This window comes from Hirundo rustica, chromosome 16, assembly GCF_015227805.2.
Source record: "Hirundo rustica isolate bHirRus1 chromosome 16, bHirRus1.pri.v3, whole genome shotgun sequence".
NCBI classification, from domain to species: Eukaryota; Metazoa; Chordata; class Aves; order Passeriformes; family Hirundinidae; genus Hirundo; species Hirundo rustica.
In genome coordinates this window covers 7611218-7636303 of record NC_053465.1, presented here as the reverse complement: position 1 = coordinate 7636303, position 25086 = coordinate 7611218, and the positions used below count along the sequence as shown (strand labels likewise).

Below are 25086 nucleotides of genomic sequence, written 5' to 3'. Positions count from 1 at the left end.
ACACGGAAACCAGTGAAATCATGTGGACAAGGCGGAGTTGTGAGTTTCCATACTCCAGATATAAAAAATGTGAAAATGTGTTAAAAATGATACATTTCTCTTATTTTCAAAAGATAGTATAAAAACCCGCAATATGTTCAACATTAAAAATCCTTAACCTAAAAAAATAGCACCAGGGAGAGTTAGAAACCTTTAAAAAGTGTTAAAAAGGAATTTCTGAGATCCCCCTCCCTTAACAACATTTTATAAACTCATAATAAAAGGCAGCTCTTACAGGGAAAAACATTTCAAGGAAGACTTGTCTACTACAATTCTCATCAAGTGAGCTTAATGCCAAGACAATTCTCATTCCTCTTTTATCTTTGTTTACTTTCCCCAAGTCCTTTTTTCCCCCTAAACGGTTTTGTTTTCCTTTTGATCAGATAGGAAAGGATGTGAGATCTGGAATATAAAAGATCAGGGATGCCAAGGAGTGGAGGGCACTGTGTTCGCCCAGTCTGGAAAAATCAAGCCCATCAGACCAGAGGATGGCTGTCACCCTGAGCCCCTGCACTGGATGTTGTTTGCCCTCAGGCCGCACGCTGGGCTCCAAACAGGGACTGCAAGGACCTGGGATGAGGAATTAGTGTTATGGCTGGGGTCCAGCTGGACATAAGGATCACAGATTGGCGAGGAGTCCAAAAGCAGCTGGTGCAGTGCTGGCAATGCCAAGGCTTCCCAAACACCTCCAGCATGCACAGAACCCACCCTGCCATTTTCCCAGTCCAGGGCTGGTGACAAGAGGGTGCTACGTGTCCCCAAGCACTCGTCAAGCATTGGAGGTGCCAGCAGTGACATGGACCAGCCTGCCTGGCTTTCCTCAGCATTTTCTTAACTAAGGCGTGTGGTTTGAATAAGTCACAAGAATGAACTCCCAAGGAGTTCTCTCTAAGGAGTAATCTCGAGGTTAAAACAGGAAGAAAAAGCCTTTAAACTACCTGGGCTTCCCTTGCTGTCCATTCCCAAGCACAGCCTTGGACTGGAGACCAAGAGAAGACGGTCCTCAGAGCTGGAATGGAAAACTGCACACCAGGGTGGAAAATGTGAGGCTGCTGTCCTCCACCACAAGGACAGGGGTGCCAGAGAGGTAGAAGGAGCTGGGAGAGAAGGGCTTCCCCCAGTGACGCTGTACAGCACCTTGCAGGAGAGCAAGGCAGCCTGGCATTGACTGGGTGGAGGACTGGCCCATGGCTTGAACCTGAATAATTTTGAGGTGTCAAAGGGCTCTTCCAGAGCCAGGCGACAGGTGAACAGCAGAGGTAGGGGAGGACAGAGGGACCATGGGGGGAGTTCGTTTCAGTGCATTGAAATGTGCATTGGAATTCAGAATCCCCAGAGATGCCTGCTGGAGCAGCAGCCCGGTGGCTACAGAGAACCTGGCAGAAATGGACACAGGCACATGCACCTTCCCGGTGGCCACAGGCTCAGCGTGCCCAGGACTTCATGGACAGCATGATAATCACTCTGGCAAAGCTGGGGAGTAGAGGAAGGCAAAAGTGAGCACAGTGGTGGCCGCAGGAGATCCCGGTTTGGGGGTAGAGCCCCAGGAGCCCCCAGGGCACTGCCAGGCTGGGGGTGGGCAAACAATCCCACCTCTGTGCACAGGGGAGGAAAGATACAGCCCCTGCTGGCAGACCCCCAAGACCCCCCAGCAGTGGCAGTGCTTTCCTGCCTCACTGTCCCATTCATGTGCACTGCATGAGATGGGCACAGGGAAAGAGCAGTGATGCACTCCTGGTCCCTGCACTCCAGGAGGGCTGGGTGGGGTTTTCCCTCAAAGGAATGCCCTGCCACCACTGCTTGGGTTCATGACATCCTACATGACATTTGGGATGCTGAGATTTGAGGGTGCCATTGACCACTACACTGTCCTTCCTGCTGACATACCACATGATTTGGGAAATGGATGCTCCAAGAACATTTTCCTTTACAGACCCTGGAGCCCAAATCCTCCCTGCTCCAGTTACTGTGTAAGCTTTCAAACCATTCAGCAGGATTTTAAAATGCAAGGAAAGGTTTTAGATGCTTTAAAAAGGAAGTAGTGAATATTTGTAAACTACAACCAAACATATAAAACAATATTTCTGTAGTTCTAGCTAGAAAAGTAATTCTATCACCTCACAGTTCAGTTTCAGCTACATTCAGGTCTAGGAATCTCCACATTCTTATGTAATGCCTTAAAGCAGCAATAGACATCAAAACAACAAAATTAAAATTTATAAAAAAAAAATATAAAAACAAAAAAGATTTGGTTTCTGTATGATCCTGTGTTCAGTGTGTAACCTAAGCAGGGTCCCTTACACCTGCTGCTATGGTTTGGGGGTTTTTGGCAGTTACTTCAAGAGGTTTAGTTTGTTTAGGAAAAGCACCGATTCACTGTAGTTCAGGTTTGCCTGCAGCTCCCCGGCAGCTGCCTGCACGCTGGCTGCTCAGCAAGTGGTGACTTCCCGGCTCCAGGCTAAACCGGAATAGTTAATGCTCCGGAGGATGAGACTCCCCGTGTCTCATCAGTGATGCATAGAGCTTCGTGTGCTGGGTAATTAAAGCTTCGTCCATCATTCCCTACGTATCACTGTTAGTCCCTTTACAGAAGTTACCCTGCCAGGTTCTTTGGTTACAGACATTCCTCGGCTCTCCCGGCGGGGCCAGGCTGCCGTCCCGCGGCACGTGGCCGGGGAGGGACGGGGCCGTGGCAGTCCGGTGGCCGTGCCCGTCCCTCTCCCGCCACAGCAGCGGTGCTGTGCATCTTTACCAGAGAGACGAGGGACGCTCCGTTTGCTATTCACAGGCAAAGTAATCCTTGAGTGGGGAGAAGAGGTGCCGGATGACGGGGACGTTCCACGATCCCCGCAGCAGCTTCTGGCGAGTCCCACGGCTGATGTTGGAGACATCCGTGTAGGGGAGGGGGAAGCCGAAGATCCTGCGGAGCAGAGGCAGGAGAGGGTAGGTGAGGCACAGCAGGAATCCCTTTCCCTGGGCAGCACCGCTCCCAGGCCACCCAAAGACAATGAGCATCGGGAGTCTCCTTTGGGGAGGGGATTCAGCTCTCCAGATAGGAGCCCCACGTGACCTGAGCAGCGTCACCATTCTGGATGGGGCCAGGCCGTGGCTTCCCACCATCCCCAGTGCCCTCCACCTTGTAGGATTTCCTGGCAAGGGCTGCTGTGCCTGGGCATCCCGCCTGCCTCTGCTCAGCAGCACCTCTGCAAGCATTGCCTCGGGGCTACTCCATGGAGATAGGACTGAGCAGCTCTGGGTAGCTCTGAGTCATGGGCTGAGCACTTCCCTTACAATCAGATGAAAGTCCAAGAGCCTTTTCACATGACAAAGGATTGTAATTGTTATTCTACTTTCAAATGCCTTTAGCTCAGTGTTAACTCCAACAAATACTGGCAATTTAAATATAAGCAAACAAAACTATTTAACCCCAGTCTTGTGTTTACTGGCCAGAAGCATACACAGTGCAAAACCTTCAGGTTATTTGGTGTGCAGGACTGCTTGTAATTGGATTTATCTACTTCTGTTGTGTTTTGCCATGAATTCAGGGTGCTCTGGGGTGTAAAGTGTGGAGCAGGGTGCACTCTGCTTTGCCACAGCAGCTGCTGGCTCTAGTGTGAGCTCCCCCACAGCACCCACCACAGCCACAGGGGACACTCAGTTCCCCTCCATAAACCCACAATCACGGCACTGACCAGGGCACAGGGCTGCCATACAGCATCCCCACATCAGCCTGGGCCTTACCCCAAAGCCAGTCCACGTGTGCACCCGCAGCCAGACCCAGCACACAGCATCCCGAGCAAGCCCCATCACTCCTCCCTCCAAAACCTTCAGAACCAGGGCAGGGGATGCTGTTACACTTCTCTCCCACTGTCTCATCACTGCTTATTAGTAAGTGCATTAATTATCATGTGCACATCACTGCAGGGAAGCTGCCCCGTGCAGGAGCTGGGCTTAGAGCCAAGGAGACAAAAAAAAAACCCCCACATGAACAGGTACTACAAAACAAACCAAAACTACCATGAGAGATCCAAGAGGACAGCATTGACTGATTACCTGTCCATCCCAGGGAGGTTGCCCCAAAAATAACGAGCTCGGTGGGCAGCTGATATCTTGATCGCATCAATCATAACTGGGTTACACTGGAGGCCAAAAAGAGGGGAAATAAACGTTAGAGGAAATGTTGACTTGATTCTCTTCTTCATGGACAGCCATGTCCATGCAATCCCTGCACTGCAGGGATTTAAAAGTCTTCAGCAAATCCTCAAAATTATGTAGCTCCCACAAACCCGGTTTCATACCAGAGAATGGCCTGGGTGGCCACATGAGCTCCCAGGTCACGGCCATGACCAGCAGCTGCTGATCATCACAGGGTGCTTAGTGCTGGTTCCCATGCTGGATCCCCCAGGATCAGGACTGTCAGCCTTCAATGGTGACTTTACACCAGTGGTCCCTGCTGACCCACAACCCATCCTGGCTACCACAGAGTTAAAACTCATTCCCAGGCCCTGACCGCCTCCTCCTCCCTAGAAATAACAGGCATTGCTGGGAACAGATGCTTTCTGCAAGGCTGGCAAAACCCCTCCCCCAGAGGACTAGTGCTTGGGTTTCACCTGATGAAAGCCAGAGGGGAGGATCCAGAGCCAAGACTAAACTCGATTCCTTGGCATGTGCACCAGGCAGGGGGTTTTCCAGTATCAGGGCCACAGGAAACCATAGCCAGACCCTCACACCCGGCACACCCTGCACAGCCCAGCAAATGTCACCCGCTCCAACGCCTTTCCCACAGCTGTCAGCAATCCCTACCTCCAGAAACCGGGAAATGTCCCTCTTGTCGTTGATCCTCATGGCCACCACATTCTCAAACATCCAGAAGAAGGGCCGCTCCTCGCCTGCCTTGGGACGAGCGTAGTTGAGCAGGTGGTAGAACTCGAAGAACAGCCTCCCGGTTCCTTCTGTGAGGAAAAAGACGAGCAGCAGGTTGGGACCAGCTGGGGCACAGGGTGTGGGGCTGGAGGGCCTGGCTGCCCTCCCCGCCAAGATGGGTACGGAGACAGCCCATCACCAGTACAGCCTGGGGATGAACCGCTCCCCCAGGCTGTAAGGTGGCTCCATGCCCCAGGAACACCCCAAGTTATGCAGCCCAGCAGAGGCAAAACAAAGCAGCCTTACCAAACAGTGCTTTCCTGGTTGGATTGACAAGTGAGACGTCGTCACAGGGGCTCCCACCGATCACCAGGTCAAAGGGACCCCACTCCTCAATCTACAGAGAACAGACAATCCAGAGCATTAGGAGCTGCAACAGAAATGGGTCTCTCCTCCCCGATGGGGCAGGGCACAAGCTTGTCCCAGAGCTGGTGTGCTGAGAGCCATGCCCCCATGGTGCCAAGTCCCTCAGGCTCCCACAGAAGCAGAGCTCACATTTCTCTTGGTTATGTTCCTGACATCGTGCACGTAGGTGATGTTGCCCTCGGGCCGCACGGTGCTCGCAGCGATGGGGTTCTCGCAGATCTCTGAGGCAATGTACTTCTCCACTTGGATGCCCAAGTCCTTCAGCACCGTGTACCCTGCCAACGGACAGAGGTCTGAGGTCGCACTGCTCTCTTTAGCCTCCAAGTCTCCTTCGTCAGCACCGCTCGATGTGGCCGCTCCTGGATTTCCTAGGTGGGTGCAGTCAAACAGCACTTCAGGGTGAGTAAACTTTTATTGGACCTATCTCTGCAGGCAGGTTTGCTCCCAGAAAGAAGAATGCCAGAGCTGAGTGACTGAGCCAAACCAGCTGAGTGAACCAGCCAAACCTCAGGCACTTCACAGGTTACTGGTATCCCCACAGCTCTGGCTTCTCAGTGAACCAGCCACCCCAGATCACACTCAGCACAGCAGGAACACCTCTGTGAGGTGCCCACACATGCTCCATCCCTCCCCTCCTCCACAGCCCTGTCCAGCAGGAAAGGGAGACCCTGCCCTCATCCCTCCTCTGATGGGGATCTCCCTGCTTTCACCCCTCCTCCCCACCAGGCTTTCAGAGGCAGGGTAGAGCCCATGGAATGGTTCATCCCCAATGGCCAGTGCCAAGAGCTGCCCAGCAGTGCTTCCCTACTGCCTCACCTGTTGCCACCCCATCGAACAACGAGAGCACTCGAATTGGTCTCCTCTTTGCTGGAGGAACTGTTGGGTAGATTTTGGGTGCAGCCTGCAATGGAGACAGCCATGAAGCCCCAGCCCTGGCAGTGCTGCTTTGTCCCAGAAGGCTCTGAGTGCAGCACCTCCACCTTCAGGAGAGCATCTGTGGGACCAGGAGCCTGGCACCCTTGGAAAGGGTGGATGAACAAGAGCAAGGCAGAGGGAAGAGGAAGTCCAGGTGGCTTGCCCTGCCCTTCCCCACATCCCAGCACACTGGGCTCCCTGCCCACAGCCCTTACATATTCCTGTCCCTTGTCACTGGTGAAGAAGTCCTGCAGACGAGTGTTCCAGTCCTGCCGGCGCTGCAGCACGCCGTGGTTCTGCAGGGGCTGGCACATGTAGCAGTTCCAGGGCTCCTGCTCTTTCACTCTGGACGACGTCCCTCGCCCCACCAGCACATCCAGACACTCCACACAGAAGCACCTGCCCAAACCACAACAGCTTGTGCTTATCACCCCAGCAACCCCCAGCTTCTCTTGGAGTCTCCCCTGCCATGCACCGGAGACCCCACCATTTTAGAGGATATTTTTCCCTGGATTTTAGGGCTGCTAACACAAGCTGGTGACCAAGACATGGGAAAGTCTCCTGCCAACCTCCACAGGGCTTATTCAGGTGACACCTGGCTCAGGAAGGGCAGGTAGGCTGTGCTGGGATATGCTGCATGGCAGCCAGCTGGGCAGAAGCACAGCCCCTGCCCAGGCTCATGGAGGAGCCTGCTTCCTGCAGCTCCCTGGGAATGCTGCCAGGCCCTCAGCCCCAGGAGCAGAGACACAGGGCTCACCTGCAGCAGCTGGCGTTGCTGCAGAGCAGCAGCTCCTTGCCTGCGCAGCAGACGGTGCAGTAGGACTGGTACCCATCTTCGTCATACATGTAGAAGTACTCCAGGAATCTATCCTAGCAAAAGGACATCCAGGAGCAGAGAAGGACAGAGGATCAGGAGCCATGCTCAGAGGGTGGAGAACAGAGACTTGCACCATTCCCAATACACAATGAGAGCTCAGAGATGCACATCTCTGGTGTTTCAGGTGTTGAGAACACGCTGAGGGACAGCCCCATGGGGGACACAGCATGGCCAGGACCTGGCACAGCCAGCCCCTGTCCCAGCAGCACTGGCTGGACCCCAGCCCCATCCTCTGACCCCAGGCTCCCGCTCAGCCCCAGCACAGCAGCACTTACCCTGCACGTCTGGCAGAGGCCCCCCTTGAATAGAGGGTGGAAGGTGGCCGGGTTCCTCCTCCCGCAGGACAAACAGCTCTCTGTGGGACAGAGAGACAGAGCTCACCCAGGGCAGGGAGCACCCAGAGGAGGGACCCCTTACACCCCACCACAGGCTGCAGAGGCTGGAGCCTCCCCTTGGAACCATGTCTGGATAAAGCCTGCCCTCAGAACCACATCCAAATGGGGCCTTACCCAGATGTGGCTGTGGCTCCCCATGGAGGAGCTGCACAGCACCCTGTCCCCCTCAGCACTCACAGCACACACAGCACACACCCCCCTCCGACATGGTGCAGTGGAAAAGGGACCCACGACCCTTGCTGAGCACCCCCAGCACCTCACACCCCTTCCAAGCAGAGGCAGGGCCAGCGTTTACCTTCCAGCTTCCCACTGTTGTTCGTAGCTTCAGAAACCATTTGCTCTTTGTAAAGTTGAAAAGAAGAAAATGGAAAGAAAAAGATTTATTATGCCTTATGTAACAAACTCTGAATGCACTCTGCTTTACAGGTGCCTTATTTCTTGCATTAGAACTACTCCAGCTTTGCTGAGAGGTTTTGGTGCAGAACCCTCATCCTTTTGCTGATGGAGATATCAGAGCTCAGTGCAGCAGCACATGGTCATGCTCCTCCACCCTCCCAGCCCATGTCTTGCACCTGGGTTTGCTGCTGTCCTGTAAGGCACAAGTCAGCACCACTAGATCACGAAAAGCTTTTGCCTTCAGAATCCAGGCTCATGGTCCCTGGGGAGAGCCAAGCCCTTTCCCAGAATGGTTTCCCAGTGCTCTCAGGGTGCACAGCCCAGGCCAAGGCACTCCCCAGCTCTCTCCGTTCATTACCTCGGGTCTGGTCCTCTTCCACACGCTGCTCCTTGCCGTTGTTGCAGGGGTAGGTCTTCAGCCTCTTGGTGGGAGGACACTGTTCAAGGGACACCACCTCCTCTGTCCCATTCTTCAGCATCCCATTCTCTGCAAGGAAAAGGAACCTCCTGAAGGACGAGCCTCCAGCCTCAGGACTGTCCCAGGGCACCTCCTGCCAGGCCATGCCAGGTCTCACCCCAGCCACAGCAGGACCCTTCCTGGCCACCCAGGTCCCCACATGTGGCGCAAGGCTCTGCCAGGTCTGATTTCCGTGGGGCTTGGAGGGTGCAAAAGCCTCCAGCTTTTTGCAATGCCACTGAGAGTTCCCAGTGAGAAGCCTCAGGCTCACCTTGGGACTGGACTGGCACGGCCACAGCACAGGGTGAGCAGCCCCCAGTGGCCACTGCCCATGCCAGCCCCCCACGAGCCCCCAGCCAGCTGATGCCACCACCTCACCTGAGCCTTTGGGTGGCCGCAGTCCCTTGAGCCCCAGGGGTTTGAATCCAGTGATTGCCCAGTCGATCATGGGCTTCAGCTGCTCCTCCAGTGACTCCCTGGGGCCGGTTGTAAACGTCTTCCCCGACCGGCTCCGGGCAACCTGATGAGGATGGGCAGCAGGGGACAGGGTGACAGGGTGGTCTCTGTCAGGACAGCAGCCACAGCTTGCCAGGGCCACAGCCCTAGGCCCCCTCCCCACAAAACACGCACACATGTGGGGCTTGGTGGCCCCAGGACAGTGGCAGCTGATGGATTCCCGCTCTGGGTGTGCCCTTGGCCACACTCTGGTGTCTCCATCCCTGCAATGAGCCCATCTGTCCTCCACCAGCCCCAGTGGAGCCAGAAGCTGGGACAGCCCAGCCACAGCTCTTGCCCTGATTCTGCTCCCTGGCAAGTGGAAGAAGGAAAAGGCAGCAGAGGTGCCTGTGGGTCTGCAGCCCCATATGCTGATGTGATGCATCCCTTGGGTAGGGACCAGAGTCACAGGTGCTCAGCACCAGCCCTGACTTCAAAGGGCATCCAGCACTGACCTGGGACCTCTGGCCAGCTGCCATGATGCTGCCAGGTCCAAGCCCTCACAGGGAAGCCCAGCCTGGGGTTCTGGAGCAGTGAGACCCTGGAGCAGCAGCAACTACCCCTAAACCCTCAGGATAAGCAGAGTCTGGCTCCACAGCTGCACTTGGTAATAATCTCAGCAGTGAAAGGAGGGTTTTACTGCATCCCAACCCACCGGCCCCACAGCCCAGCTGGTTCAGCTGGCACTTCCTCACCCACCCACCCACCCCTGGTGGTTACCTCCAGGGCGTGGTAAATGGCGCGGCGGTAGGACACCAGCTTGTTGAACGTGGAGGAGTTGAAATGCTGCCTAAAGGCCATCAATCCCACCAGTTTGTCTGCAGAAACCTGGGAGAGAGCACCAAGATCTCACCTGTGAGATGGGAATGCCCTGTTTGGCCATATCCCCCCAGCACCGTGGCCACACGAAGCCCAGCCCAGCGGCAGCTTTGCCAAGAGCAGCAGCGTGACAAGGATGGGTGGGCTGCACCCTCTGCTGGCACTGCTGGCGTGACACCAGCACAGCATTTCCTCCTGCCTGCAGCATGGGAGGGGCTGGATATCCTCGCTGGATATCAGGAAAAGGTTTGTGGTTGGGCGCTGGAATAGGCTCCCCAGGGAAGTGGTCATGGCACGAGCCTGATGGAGCTCAAGGAGTGTTTGGATGACACTCTTGGGCATATGGTGGGATTTCAGGGTTGTCCTGTGCAGGGAAGGAGTATGACTCGAAGATCCTTGTGTGTCCCTTCCAACTCAGGATACTCCGATTCCACGAGGGTGATGGGGCTCTGAGGGAACATCCCTCTCCAGGCAGGGAGTGACAGGGGAAGCTCTGGAGCATGGACAAAACCCTGTGTAGTGGCCAGGCAGGTGTCCCCATGTCTGGATGCTATCACCAATCCACCAGCCATTAGTTAGACACCAGAGCCATGAGAACCTGCCAGGGCCTGGCTGTGCCTAACACTGGGAGAGGCCTTGGAGGCTGCAGGAGCACAAACACCTCACAGCCAGCCTCAGCAGTGGGGCAGAAACGTGCAGAGAAGGGTGTTTTGGGCTGGGCAGAGAACTTACCTCAGAGAACTTCCCATCTCCAAACCACTGCACCCACCGCATGCCCGAGACTGCCTGGCGCTTGGCCGTGGCTCTGTGGGAGACAACGATCGCAGGCCACCAGGAAAAACCTTTGATCTTTCCCCAGACGAGCTCCCCAATTCCAAACTCCTTCCCATCCTGAAAGCACAACACAACAGATCAGCCAAAAGTGCGAACTCCCCATTTAGTCTGGGCCCTGGAGCACGGGGGACAGCCCTGGTGTGGCACCACGTGTGTCACGCGTGGGGAGCCTCTGCGCAGTGATCTAGAAAATCTGCAACCCCTCCCTCAAGCACAGGGCCAAGACATTCTGCCCCAGCAGCGCTGGATCCCAGCCCTGATCCATGCTGCAGCTTGGTGGGGCGGCCTGCGTGTGCCAGTCCCACGCTGAGCCCGTGCCTGGCACACGGCGTGGGGCATGCTCCATCCTGCACAGCCCACCTGGCATGGGGCCCCGTGCGTGTCCACTCCTGCCTGCCCCTCCAGGGTCTCTGCAAACACGGGGAAGCCTCGCACCACAGCTGTTCCCTGGCTGCCCTCAGCAGATGAGGCTCCTCCTTGGCACAGGGCAGCCCCTTCACAGGGCTCACAGCTCAGCCTGTGTTGTGTGGCTGCACCCCAGGGTGAGGACGCCCACCCACCCTCCTCTTGGTCCTACTGAGGAGAGCAGGAAATGTGGCAGAGCAAAAGAAGAGAAGAAAAAGAAGAGCCAAGAATTTTGGTGTAACCCATGGCAGGCCATGCTGTGCACAGCAAGGCACCTCACACTGAGCAAAGTCACCTCTCTGCCTGCAGAGCCCTCCTCCCCAGCTTTGTTCTGCAATTAGGTACTTAATTATGCAGCAAGATGCAATTGCCCAATTCCTGCAAGTCTGGGGCCCTGCCCTGTGGCCCGCAGGCACCGAATCCTGCTCCGCAGCCCCAGCAGCTTCAGTTCTCTCCAGCATCCCCGACAGAAATGTTTTCTGCACATGCAACTGCCTGTCTCAGCAGGGCACGGCACACCCCACACGCATGCGTGTCCCGGGGGGCCCACGCGTGGCACCGGTGGCAGCTTTGGCAGGGGCTGGTCCCCAAAGCATCCAAGCCTGACAGATGGAGACAGCCCGGCACCACTGCACCCCAGGCACGCAGGGAAGGCTGGGCAGGAGAAACGGCACTGGGCTTTCCAGTTTGTTTTGGGACCAGTCACAGAGGTTCATCCTGGCCCCACACCAGGCCGGGTGCAGGAGCAGAGTTCATTCAGCCCCTCCGTACCTGGTATTCCAGCACCGTGCCCACGTCTCTGCTCTCTGACTCCTCTGCCCCCAGCTCAGCAGAGCCGTTCTGCCCCTCCTGGGAGCTGCTACCAGAGAGCGTGCTGCTGCTCTGGGATGAGTCCTGGGAGTCATCCTCTGTCAGGTCGATGGTCACGGGTGTGGACACGGCTGAGCGGCGCCTGGAGCTCTGCATGGCGGAGGAAGGAGTGTGAGTGCAGCAGGGGGAGGGACGAGGAGAGCAGGGACCTGCCCCACATCACCCCCCAATCCCCACATCGCCCCCAGCCCTGTGCCATCGGGATCGGAGAGGGGGAGCCAGGGAGTGAGGACACCACTGCAGCCATGAATAGATGAGACCATTAATGAGCTGTCTGCAGAGGAACTGCTCTGCTTTTACCTGCCAGACCCATCTTCCTTTCCCAAAGCCACCCCAGGGTGCTCAACACACCCAGTTCATACCAGGGGCAAGAAACAGCACATAAACACACCCCCTTCGAAGGGGAAACTGAGGCATAGAGAGGCTGCACCATCTCTGAAGACACTTGACTGGGACACGGCAGCAGTGCAGGTCTCTGGAACCCCAGGGAAGCCTCAGGAAAGCCCCAGGAAAGTCCTGGCCCTGCCAGACGCTCACCCGCACGGGAGTTGGCAGGTCCCTGAGAGTCTCCACGCTGCGTGCTGGTTCCTTGATCCGCATCTCGTGCCGGGTCCGCCCTGCCTGGAACATGAGGTGGAGGGTGGGCTTCTGCCCGAGGCTGCTCTCCCACCCAGCACCTGCTACCAGAACAGAGGGGGCCATGGCATGGGCACCCTCCTCACATTGGGACATGGACACTCTGTGTCTCCGGGGCTGAGCACCACAGGCAGTGCCGTGGGGAAGGTGAGAGGAGGCAGATGGATGCTGGAGGCACCTTGTGCTGAGCCCTTTGGGCAACCTGCTGCTCCCCAGCGTCTCTGCAAGGCTCAGGAGCCCCGCTGCACCCAGCCTGACAGAGAGAGCAGGAGCCACAGCTGGGAGGACTGGGATGCCAGGAGAACCACAGACCACAGCCGTCCCAGGCATGGACCCACTTACACACCCTGGATGCTCTCACACTCCCATGGGTGCCCTTTCCCACAGCCAGCCCTGCAGCAGCACCCAGGGCAGCCTTTTCCTGGTGGTCACAGTTACAGTCCAGCTCGGACTTGTTTCCTGCACCCAGCATAACAGAGGTTCAAAATTAAATGAGATTTTTGCAGTGAAGAGCCCCCAAACTGAACATAGTGGGAAAGCTGAATTTTCACCCACTGGATTTATGGCTCTTTCTTTTGGAAGCTGCCTCATCTCAGGCAGATCTCCAACCTTGGGTTTTAATTCCAATTTAAAACAATAAAGCCAGAGGGCAAAAATGCTTCCAGACCCTGGAGGTTTGTCAATGTAGTCAGCTAAAGATGGTGGGTGAAACTGGGGTCCAGCCCCACAGCAGCTAAAAGCGGCTCACCCCAACAGTGGGAGGCTTCTGCCTATCAATACAGCCAAGACTTTAAAGAAAATATCAGCATAATTATTAGGCTGCTGCAACATATAATGGGCATGGCTGCATCCCACACCACCCCCCCTACTGCTGTGGTACCATGAGAAGCAGGAACTTAAAAATTTAAATATTACACTGGTGAGTATTGCATCCATCACTTGACTGTTCCTCTGGCACTAAGCACAAGAGAAGCCCAGGGGGAAAGAGATGAGGATCCTGGCACCAAATGCCCCCCAGAGACAGCCCCCAAAAAGCACCCCAGGTGTTCACTTACTCTCTGCACTGAGGTCAGATCCAGCGGCCAGGCCACGTCCTCCTTGGACAGGTCTCCATTGCTGTCCTCCTTTTTCAGGGGCAGCAGCTCCAGGCCCCTGGAATCTGAGAGAGACAGAGCAGCCTCAGGCTCTGCAAGTCCATCTGGCTTGTAGAAATGTCCCTGCATGCTCCAGCCTCCCACTGCTCCCACAGCACGTTTTGGAGACACCAAAACCTCATCTCAGAGAAACGTGGCTGAGAGCAGAGACAAGTGGTGTCCCCATTGTGGCACCACAGCCCCAGATCATCCACCTGTCCCCAAAACTGGGAGGGATTAGCAGCAAGCATGGGGACAGCCTTATCTGCTCCTTTGTTCCCGAAAGCTCAGAGGCACAGGGAGGCTGCATGCCAGCTCTTCAGGGTTTGTCACCAGGTCATTTAAGACAGGACCTTGTGAACCCAAGAGGTGGGATTTGGGAACCCTGACTAGAGAATCTCAGGAGCAGCAATGTGGCCCCCCAGGTCAATGGCACCCCGCAGGCTGGAGGGGCTCCCCTACTTTCCTCACTCCATGGGGGTTAAATTATTGAGGGGCAGAGCCAGGATTCCAGTGTGACACCCATTTCCACAACCATACCACGGCCTGGATCACAAAATCCAGTGAGGTCATGGAGGAGTCTTGGCCACAGCCACAGCACTTCATCCCCCCCAAGGGAGGCCCTGGCACAGAGGCTGTGAGATCCCCAGCCCTGTGCATCCTCCCTTGCACACCCTGGGAGCGCTCTGAGCTCAGCGTGGTGACCCTCACCTGGAGATCTGGGCTTCCCATTTGCCTCCAGTACAACGCCAGGTGCATTGTCCCCGTTGATGAGGATCAGCTTCGCCCTACAGTCCGCCTCATCCTGCTCGTGGCTCTTTTCCTTTTTTATGGTCTCCTGTAGAAGCCAGAATGGAAAGGATTTTCAGCTGTGCAAGGAAGCCCCAGGGAGGGCAAAGCAGACAGAGTGAGGTCCTTGAGCCAGCTTTAACTTCGTGCCCTTAGCAGAGGGGTCTGACTGGAGATGCATCTAAATGTGCTGGGAAATAAAGGGCACTTGCACATAACCTGCACACAAATGTGGTGGCCCTAAACATCAACCAGCTCCATCTAAAAGAGGTCCCAGATGCAACCCACTTATCCTTAGGGAACACCAGGTTTTCCCCCAACATCTGTATGCTGGCTCGGAGCTGCCGAGCCCCAGCTCGCTCCGACAGACCCTGTCTGGAGGGGAATTGCACTTTCCAGCCACTCTGTAGAAACCAGACAGCCCAACCCTGGGGACAGCCCAGCCCTGGGGACAGCCCACCCCTGGGGACAGCCCAGCCCTGGGGACAGCCCAGCCCTGGGGCACCGACCTCCCCCAGAGCTGGGTGGGCTGTTCCCGCAGCAGTAGGACAGGCAGGCAGCCCGCCATGGGGGGCAAAGTCCTGGAACCTGCATTAAACTCTCCCGGAGGGAGAAAACTCCTCCTGTCCCGCTCTTGGCCTCAGCTCCCCCGCCCAGGGTGAAGGGGCAGAGCAGGGGGCCATGCCACTGCACCCCAGCACCCCCTGCCCTGGTTTTCCCCTGCAGAGCTGGGGCTGGCCTTGCTCGCTGCCTTTCCCTTGGGTGCCCTGCCCAGCTCCTGTTTCCTGAAGTGGAAGCTCCCAGCTCTCCCAGCTCTCCCAGATGCCATGAACTACGCTGCCTCATTGCCGGGCTATGGGTCTGTGCTGCAACTTGCCTCTTCAGCAGCACAGTCATTTTAGCAGCACGTAACTCAAGAGCTGAGGAGCTCCCAGGGCTTTGCCCACCTACAGCCCTGTTAGGAAGCCAAAGCAACACCCCCTTCAGCCCCAGGGAGACCCCAGCTCCAGCCCACCGCCCCTTCTGCAGCACTCTGGCTCTGCATCGCCTCCAACCACTGCCCCAACAATTGAGATTTCTGCTTTGAAATCATCTGTCAGCACCTCTGACAAACAAAGACCAGTTGGAGTTGGATGTTTTGGATGCAGAGGGCAGAGTTAAAAACCTGGTAACACTTAAACACAAAGGAAAACAGGTGTCCAGCGGCCACCTCCACAGGCAGAGGCGCCGGTGCACATGCTGCCTCCCCCCTCGACGAGGGGAGGAGGAGAGGAATGGCACCAGACACTGCATAACCCCCCACAGCTGTGTGTGCAGAAATCCCCCTGCTGCAGCACATCTGCTCCCAGACCCGGCAAACAATTCCTGGGAGCTGCCCAGACTCGCCGCCTGCCCCCGGCCCAGAGGATGGTCCCACATGGCCCCAGATGCTCCAGGATGCAGCGCTCCACCACGGCACAGCACAGCCAGGTCAGGGCCAGCTCCTCGTGGTCTGCTCCCTCTCCCTAGCCCACAATGCTGTAGAGCAGCAGCAGCCTTGACTGGCAGCGGTGCTGCCACCAAAACCAGCAAAACTCACCAAAAACAGTGAATTCCCCTTGGGAATCCCTACAGGGAGGTGTTAGACATGCTGCTCTCCCAGGTGATCTGAACCAGAGGGTACAAGGAGATGGAGCTGGGGAGGTGAGGCAGGCAAGATTCAGGGAGGGCAGATGGAGGCAAGGATATCTCCCAGGCTTCCCAAACATCTGCACCCACAAAACTCCATGAGACCCTCAGACGACCTCTACATTCATTCCTTTGTCAGGAACCTGAGTCCAGGAAGTTCAAACTTGCACTTCAAAATGGCTTTTCCTTTCTCAGCCCCGGGAGAGCCTCATGTCCAGCACACCAGGCAAGGGTGTCCTGTCAGCCTAGCACTGGGAGGTGAAGGGCTAAGGTGACACAGTGGGCACAGGTCTCCCCAGGGACACAGCCAGCACTGAACACTCGATGCCCCAAGCTCAGCTTTGCCACATGCTCAGGGAGCTCCCACATGGCCTTTATTCCTATTTCAGTTATAAAGTGGGGGGGAAAAAAAAGGGTTATCCCCCCTTTGGAAGGAACTGCGCGCTGGCAGAACAGAGACCCACAGGTCACAGCTCCGTGGGTGTGCGGCCCTGCCGTGAGCGCAGGCACGCCAGCTCCCTGCTTGGTCTGTGCCCTTCTCCAGCTGCACTGCCCAGGATCACTCGAGGACAGCCCATCACCATCCTCTGCCGGGAAAGGGAGCAGCCCACCGCGGCACAAACTGCTCGTTAAAAGTCCCTCTCCCAAAATCCTAAACCTACGCAGCGGGACTGCAATTCCCACCCCTTCTCCTGCTGCTTGCACCAAGTGCTGAAGCCACACAAGCCCAACCCTGCTGCCCACCGACCCCCAAGGGTCCCCTGCAGGAGCCACATCCTTTCGAGCTCACCCCTCCCGCTGCTCGGGAGGAAGGCTCGGTTCTTTGTCCTCGCCTCCCCTCGCAGATACACACCAACATGTGCACTCGGGGCATTAATAATAAGAAACAGAGCACTGCCCTCACACGTGCTGGCTCACGGAGACCGACCCCGCAGTGTTTTCGCATTGCCCGGCGCCCTGCAAACGCCCCCGGTGCTCCACAGACATGCACTGCAGAGGAGAATCCAGGAGGAGGCAAATAACGCAGAATTCCAACTCCGTGGCCGAAAGCTCCCCAAGAGCCCGGCACCACCAGCAGCCCCAGCACTGCCTGGTGACCAGGACGTGCCCTGCAGCCAAATCCCACCGAGAAGACAATGAACCCGCTGACTCCACAGCCCGCCCTCGTTTTGCAATACCAGTTTCTTTAAGATTTGCCAAACTGGTTAAAGACCATGCCACACTATTAACTGCTTAGAGAGAATTCTGGTCCCTGCCTGGCCACGGCTGCTGGCTGCTCTGGAGTGGGCAGAGCAGGCAGAGTGGGCAGGATGGCTGGGCTCACCTGGCAGAGAGGGCAGGGTGGGCAGGGCTCACCTGGCCGGGCCATGCTCTGGACTGGACCCCTCCCCTGCTCACGGGGCTGCTCCTGTAGCCTGGCCCAGGCCGGTTTCAGTTTTCCTTACCGGGAAAACAGGCCGCCCTGTTATCAGGTGCATGTCCCCAGGAGGTGGGGAGGTTTCGGACTTTGCCTCCAGACAGGGGCATGCATATCAAAAGGCTGGAGGGAAGCTTTACCCACGGCTGGGATGGAGCCATAGCCCAAGCCCTGTTTGAATAACAAAAAGAAATAAAGGACCCTAATGGCCGGGCTGGCTCTGGGCTGTGGTGCACACTAATAGCCTTTAAGTCTCCCCAAAACGAACATTTCCCTCTAATCCTGGGGAAGAAAGGAGTTGCTGGGTTGGCAGTTCCGTAAAGAAAGGCGCCGATTTCGCAGATGTGCTCGTTGGGAAGGGCAGGGGGCGAAGGGCAGGCTCCCCCTGCCCGCTTCCTGTGCCTGGCCTCTCCGCTCTCCCGCTCCAGCACTTCCCTCCATTTCCCCCGGTTTCCTCCTGCACCGCTCCGCTCCCCCCGCAGCCCTCGGCGCCCACCGCGGCTCTCCCCGCTGCCTCTCTGCAAAGCCGGGTTAAAGAAAAGAAACAAAACACAAACCGGCCCCTCCTCTCCCAGCGCAGACCAGGCTGCAGACTTCTCCCGGACAGCCACCATCCCCGCCAGCCGCTGCTCCAGCTGCTCCGGGCTCTTTACCATGTTCATCCCGGTGGGATCCCGCCGGGCCGAGCCCCCCGGCCTGGGGCAGGGGCTGCCGGCGGGCAGTAGCTGGGGGCTGTGGGCAGGGCTGGAGGCTTTGGGGGCTCTTGGGGCTCTGGCGCGCAGGTGAGTCTCGCTCAGCGGTGGCGAATCTTCTGTCTGGAGTCGTCAGCGCTTCATTCTCCCCCTGAACGAGAGGACGTAAAGATGCCAATGGCAATTCGCTGTCCCCATGGCCGCCCATCAAGCCCCCGTGCAGCCCCAGAGGTGGGACTGAGATACCCGGCCTCACTCCTCCTCAGGTGATTAAAAATTAGGAAACTGGAAACAGGCAGGAGAGGAGAGTACTAGTACCGCTCGGGGCAGCACGCTCCAGCCACCCCCTCCTTGCCTTCTCCCGTTCCCAGGGAGGTCGGTGCAGGACCACCTCTTTCCCCAGGACCACCACTCGCCCAGGGATCCCCCCGCCGCTCCCCTCTCCCGGCTTCCTGGGACTTGCGCCCCACGCTGGGGCCACCCCGAAGAGTTCATTCCTCCTTCTCCGACGATCTCCTCTCCCCGGAGGCTCCCCCCGGGCTCGGCAGGAGGCGGATGCCAGCACAGCCCTCCGGTCGATACCTGCTCCGGCCACCTCGTCCTTCCGGATCGGCCCCGGGGAGGCTTCGCGCCCGAGGCGCCGCCGGGAACCTCTTTTCCTGCCAGCAGAGAGGGAAGATGCACTGTCAGATCCCCGACCGAGAACCGAAAACAAAGGTGTTCGGCCCGGGGCAGCAGCGCCACCGTGTCCCGGTACCCGGCAGCTCCCCACGGTGCCCCCGGCCTGGAGGCGGCGCTGCCCGGGACGACCGAGCCGGGCAGGGGGACCCCGGCCCCCCGCGCCGCCCCCCGGCCCGCAGCAGCGAGGGGACCCTCCCGCCGCAGGCTCTGCCTCAGCCCCGGCCCGGCCCCGCGGGTCGCGGGGGGTCCCGCACCGGCCCCGCCGTGACAGTCCCGGGACGCGCGGCGCCTCCGCGGGAAACTCCGAAAGTTGCAACGGGACCGGAGGGGTGGGCGGGACCGGAGGGACTGAAGGGACCGTGCCCGCGGCTGCGGGAGCAACGATCCTCGCAACGCGCCCCGGAGCCGAGTGCCGGCAACAAGTGGCGGCGGGGCCCCGCCACCCTCTGCCCCCTGCCCGAGCCCCTCGGGGCGAAGCCGCGAGTCCCCGGTTACCGGGCACCGGGGCCGCCAGACCGGCCGGGGCGCTCCCGCCGCCGCGCTCCGGTGCGCCCGGTGCCGCCTTCCCCTCCCGCCCCATTGTCCCCCGCCACCGCCGCGGACAACAAAGCCGCCCACGAGGATGTGCCACGGCTCTGGCTCGGACGCCTCGGTCCCCCCCGGTCCAGCGCTCACCTGCGCCGCGGCGGGACGCGCCGTCCAGCGGGGCCGCGCCGCCGCTCGCCGCTGCCCGCGCCCCGGCCGGCCCCCGACAGCCCCGCGCTCCGGTTACATGGCGCTTTAACCCTGCCCGTGCTGGGCAGCCCCTCCTCCTCCTCCTCCTCCTTCGCCGCCCCATGGCGGGGGAGGGGAGCGCGGGGCCCGCACCGCCACCGCACCCGCCAGGCCCCCCAAGCCCATCGGGCGCGCAGCCCTCGGGGCCCTGCATTCCCCCGGGGCCCGCATCCCTCGGGGCGCCATATCCTCCCCCGCCGCGATTCCACATCCCCCGGTGCCCCGATGCGTCCCATCCGCTGCCCCACGTCGGCTGGCACCACCGCCTAGCGCCCCACATCCCCCTTGCCTCGGCTCCCCGCATACCCTCCCCGGTGCTCTGCATCACCTCCGCGGGGCTCAGCATCCCTCTCCGGGGGCTCCGCATTCCTCTGGTGTCTCACACCCTTCCCGAGGCTCCCCATCCCCTGGTACCCGCCGGCACCTTGGTGTCGCCTCCACCGCCTGGTATCCCCCAGGGTTCATCATTTCTCCGGGGCTCGGCCCTCGGAGCCCCACGCAGCTCAATCCTCGAGGCAGAGGAGACTTCCTTGGCACCCCGGGGCCGGGCAGAGCCCTCGCCCACCGAGCCACCGCTCTGCCCCCCGGTTTCCAGCAGCACCGTGCCCCACAGAGCCCCATGCAGCACAACCCCGCGCAGCAGACAAAGCCTCACAAGGTTTACACTCGGGTTTTGTTTGGTCATTCCCTTTCCCGTCCAGAGGCAAGACACTCGCAGGGCTGCGCCGGGGCCAGGGACACAGAGCGCGCCGCTCCTGCCCCAGACAAAGCATCCGGAGTCCACGTGGGGTATAATCTTCCCTGCTCGCCTGTTATTACTTCGAGATTCAGCGGAAAAGTGTCTAACTGTAAGAAAAGGAATATGATTATCTTGGCGTGAGAGAAATGAGCTTTCAAGGTCAGGAGGAAATCTTAGTTAGCCAAAGTGTCTGAAATCTGCAGGACCAGCCCCAGGCCTGTACGGCAGGTTCCCCCAAACAACACCTCCATCCCTGCAGAATGCAAGCATGAAAAATTTGGCATCAAATGTAAAAAATGCTCTGCAAGTGAACGGGAGGAGCTGAGAAATCCACTCTAAATAAGCCCTTGGGGATACTAAACATCACCATTCAAACAAACATGCACCACATAAACCTAAAGCCAATTCGTAGCTCGGGCAAGCAGATTAAAACAAAGAGATTTTACTCTCATTTGTTTTTCCAAATTTAGGAAAAGGAAATGCTTTTGAGAGCTGTGCTCGTGAGAGTTTCCAGGGCACTGTGAGGGTGGAATCAGCCCTTCCAGCATCCACGGGTTCCTCTCCCTTTCTACGGAAACCTTCCTGCTGCTGTTGGCCTCACTGACCTGCCATCAATCTCCCGCCAGCTGAAACGCCCTCTTTCCCTCTCTGCCCCTCAGTTATCATTTAATTCAGGAGAGGAAGGCTCTGCAAACTGCTTGTGGGAAAGGCCTGGTACCAGACAAAGCAGCTCTGGCAGACGATGGGCCAAAGCCTGATCCTTTTCCTGTCTCTGCTACACACACCACAGAGAGATGCTGAGAGTTTATTCCTTAACCATCAAGAGAATCTGTATGTCATTTCACGGGAAACAAGATACCTCTGCAGAGGGTTTTATATCCAGGCTCCAGCCACACATTCCAGGTACCTGCACCAGGCTCTCAGCAGCTCCTGTTGGGCCAGGGCTGGCATCAGCAGCCTCTGTCAGGAGAGCACCAAAGCAGCTCCCTCGCTGATTCCCACCAGCCCTGCGGCTTTCCAGCACAGACCAGCGCTGGCACATGGCTGTGTGGGCAAAGCCCCTCCACTCCAGAGCTGGAGCAGCTGCAAGGAGCGGGCAGCATGGCCAAGGATCATGTGAGCAGGGAAGGAGGACTGGGGGGTCCCTCACCACTGCTGGGCATAAGCAGCATGTTCTCTGCACACCATGCCACACACACATCCCTGCCCAAGATGGAGGAACTCCCATCAGCAGCAAGGCTGGGCTGCACAGCTTCTGCAAAAAAGTCATTCCAGCAAGAACCATTCCCCATCTGGCTGTGCTCCTTTGGCTGGCAGGCAACTCAAATTCATGGAGCCAGTGACCGACCAGCTGAAGGAGCCATTCCCTGTCACACAGTCAGGACTGGCAACATCCATTCACACTGGAAGTGACTCCTCATTTTTCACAAGCTTCCCAGCAACCATGCCAGCTCTTCCACACAGACATCCTCACTCCCAGCCCTGAATCCTTCTCTTCACTGAAGGCTGCTCAGCCAGTGCCTTCTCTGAAGTGCACCTGGGGTATGGCACCAGGCCCAGCTCCTCTCTGTCCACCCAGTTCTCCCACTTCAAATTTCTTCCTAAAATCCTCCTTTGTCATTCTGGCCAGGCAAAGCAATGCCACTCCCTGCCCAGAGCTCTGCTCTGGCTGCCACCACCTCCCATCTTTTGCTTTACACCCAAAGGTTTGAGTTGGGACCTACTGCATGTATCATAGCAGCGTTCCTGGAGATCCTCCACAAAAAAAGCGATTGAGCAAATAGGTGTCATTACCTACAGCTGTCAGCAGTGTTACCTCATCACCTCCAGATCTTGTGGGTCCCAGATTCCCACGTCCCAGTAGCGGCTGAGCACTCGTTTAGTCTTCTTGCAGGCAGGGAGGAGCACCAGCACAGTTGAAAGCTGGGGCTGAGAGCAGGAGGAACTTCTCTTTGCACTGAAGTCAGCGGCGATGCTCCTGCTGCGTCCAGGCTTTGGGGTTCCCATGTCGATGCACACACAGCTCGGTGGCTCCTTCCCAGCCCACAGCAATATCATTCTCACTGCACAGCATTCTTCCCTGCAAGACCCCATTGGAGCACGTCCCACAGGATGTCTCCTCCTCTTCCATGAGCATCTTCACGGTCTGAGCCCTCGCCCCAGCCCTGCGCTGCCCGCCTGCCTCTCCACCAGCTCCACCAGTGCTGCTCCATCCATCACAGCTCTCAGCAGCCAGTCGCTCCTCAGCACAGCTCTCCAGAGCAGGTCTCCTGTTCCTGGCACCTCTCCTGAGTCTGTCTCTGGCTGCTGGAAGCACGGTCTGTTCCCGTTGTGGGAGAGCCTCATCCTGCTGCCACATGTGGGAATACAACCCCAGCCTGCCTTACAGCTGGGCTAGCTTTTCCCATCTGGGGGGAATTGCTGTTTACACAGAGATAGGAAATGTTATCCCTCCTACAAGAAGTTTCTAGCCCTTCCTGTGGGCTGGCCAGGCCCACATGGTACAAACTTCTAATAAAAACTAAGGTTAAAAACAAGTGTCATCCGTGTAACCAGAACATCTAGAAAGTCTGCAGCTACCCGCCTGCAAACTTCAAACGCCAAGGCACACAAAGAAAAATCTTCAATGCCTCTCTAACAAAGCTGGCCACAAAATCCTCTTTTTCCTAGAAAACAGGATACGCCTGCTGCAGCCTAATCTGAAGTGACGAGGCCTCCCCAAACCACCCTCCTGAGCACATATACTTGTATGGAGAGGAGCTCCCGGGGCTGGCTGCCAGCAGAGCCCCCTCCCTCCATGCCAGGTCCAGAGCTGCTCCTGCCTGCTCAGGATTATGGTCCCTGCTCAGTGGAGAGAAGGGAGGGTTTTGCCCGTGGCTGCAAGGCAGGAGTGTGCCAGAGCCCAGCAGTGGAGCTCCCAGCCCCGCTCCACCTTTGCACAAAAGGCTGGCAGCCAGTTGCTCGTGCAGCAGGGTCTGCCTGGGACCAAAGGCTGAGGAGTGTGATGGGGAGAGAAAGAGGCATTAAATTGCAGAAGAAACTGAAATCTTGGTCTCAAAGATCTCATTTATCCAGGGGGACAGAACTGACTCCTTGGAAATTTCAGCTGGGCAGCCAGGAGGAGTCACAGCATCCCTCAGGGTGTGTCCAGAGATGTTCTCTTAGTGCTTCAAGCCCAAGGCAGGACACCCAGAGTGCAGCTGTGCTCTGACCAGCTGGGTGAAGGCCCCCTTGGCTTCTTCACATGCTCTTGCCTTTTCCAGGTCTTTCTCAGGCTGGCAAATGCAGGCAATGTTCCCCACTTCAGCTGCAAGGCCGACCTGGGAGCACCCGCAAAGGGCTGGGAGAGCTTGGCATAGACACTGGCATCAGAGAACAGGACGGGGACACCCCAGGATTTGATCTCTTGAAATACATAATAAGGACCCTTCCACGGGTAACATTCTGCAGGGTGCTGAGGAAGCTTTTCAATTCTGACACGTGAAATGAAACCGAAAAATGCATCTCATGTAGGGCACATGGATCCTCTGCTCAGTTTGGAGAGCACCGCTTTCAGCCTCTTTTCCTGTGCCTGTGTGTCCCCATTGCTTTTTTTGGCTGCTGCTTTTACTCTGGTATTTATGGTGAACAAGGGCACATACCTACAGCTCCAAACCGCTGCCCTTGGCCTGTCCTCAGCTCTGATGAGTCCATCAGCAACGCGTTCTGCATGAGAATGGCCTGGCAGGAGCACCCATGGGCTGAGAGCTGCCCGCACCCCTACGGCAGCCCCGGGGCTCTGCCCGGGACGCTGAGCACCATCCCCCTCCAGACACCCCCATAGTTACGGTCATCACCCTGCAACCTTCTCTTTTATTCCAGTAAATCCTTCCCGATTTGAGAGCTAAGTTCTGGCAGAGCCGCCCGTGCCGTAGCTGGGCTCATGGCACTCACATCCCAGGGGGAAGCACCACCGAATTTCCTGCTGACTGAACAGGAGGTTGCCATCGCGTACCACGGCGGAGACTCCTCTTCTTGGATCCCGTCGCTCAGCTTTCTTCAAGATTTTGGTTCTCTGCCTGAGCTGTTGAACCAGCGTTGGCGTCACCGTCCTGCCGAACCTCCGGCGTGCTCGCACACGCGCGCACCCAGACCGCCCTCAGTCATTACCCTAAAGCATCACCCTGGGAAGACAGGGAGAAGGAAAAGATCCCTCACAGACTGCTCCTGCACGGCTGCAAACCAGGCTGAAGGACGGCTCCTGCCTGGTTCCAAGTTTTCGGCCACAGAGTACAGGGGAATATGTGGTGGCTGTGAAAATGTGCGATAATTAAGTGCAACTACTAATTTACACTTGGGGAAAAAATCGCATAGGGCTGTGTGCAGCATTTTAAAGCCGGAGAGGAATTCTGTGTTCACACATGCTGGTATCCAGTGCTACCCCCTGCATCCCATTCCCTGGGGGAGTTTTAGTTCAGATTAATTCATTTTTAGACGCAAGGATTTCTCATGGTTTAAACGTGCTGACTTGGACAGTTGACCACAGAAATTAATACATTGTTCAAATACGAAAAATCTCTGCCTCGCTTAAAGTTTCCTAAATATTCAGGATCAAATCCTGCAAGCGCCTCCACATGCAATTTTTTCACCCCAAAAAGTGAGGAGGTGCACAGCCCCACCTGGATGTATCAAACAGAAACTTTCCCAGCTGGTCTGGGAGGTAGAGGGGGAAGAAAAGGAAATTGGAAGCTATTTCCAGCCAGACGACCAGTAGATATCTCTTAACT

The 25086-nt window shown here is 57.4% G+C and overlaps 2 protein-coding genes across 2 annotated transcripts; one reads left to right on the top strand and one right to left on the bottom strand.

The window, feature by feature from the left end:
* Positions 1-894: 894 nt before the first annotated feature.
* On the bottom strand, positions 895-20374 carry DNMT3B (DNA methyltransferase 3 beta). The gene is made up of 22 exons (XM_040079661.1): positions 20237-20374; positions 18709-18785; positions 17992-18277; positions 14272-14398; positions 13483-13586; positions 12329-12412; positions 11693-11881; positions 10415-10573; positions 9584-9691; positions 8747-8888; positions 8270-8398; positions 7811-7855; positions 7396-7475; positions 7001-7113; positions 6459-6642; positions 6145-6229; positions 5458-5696; positions 5209-5299; positions 4843-4991; positions 4093-4178; positions 2792-2959; positions 895-1512 (listed from the first exon to the last, which is right to left on the bottom strand). The coding sequence occupies exons 3-21, from the start codon at positions 18094-18096 to the stop codon at positions 2818-2820; spliced, it is 2361 nt and encodes a 786-aa protein (XP_039935595.1). The 5' UTR covers positions 18097-18277; positions 18709-18785; positions 20237-20374; the 3' UTR covers positions 895-1512; positions 2792-2817.
* Positions 18805-19851, top strand: LOC120760269 (transcription initiation factor TFIID subunit 4-like). The gene has a single exon (XM_040080308.1). The coding sequence runs from the start codon at positions 18805-18807 to the stop codon at positions 19849-19851; it is 1047 nt and encodes a 348-aa protein (XP_039936242.1).
* Positions 20375-25086: the final 4712 nt, after the last annotated feature.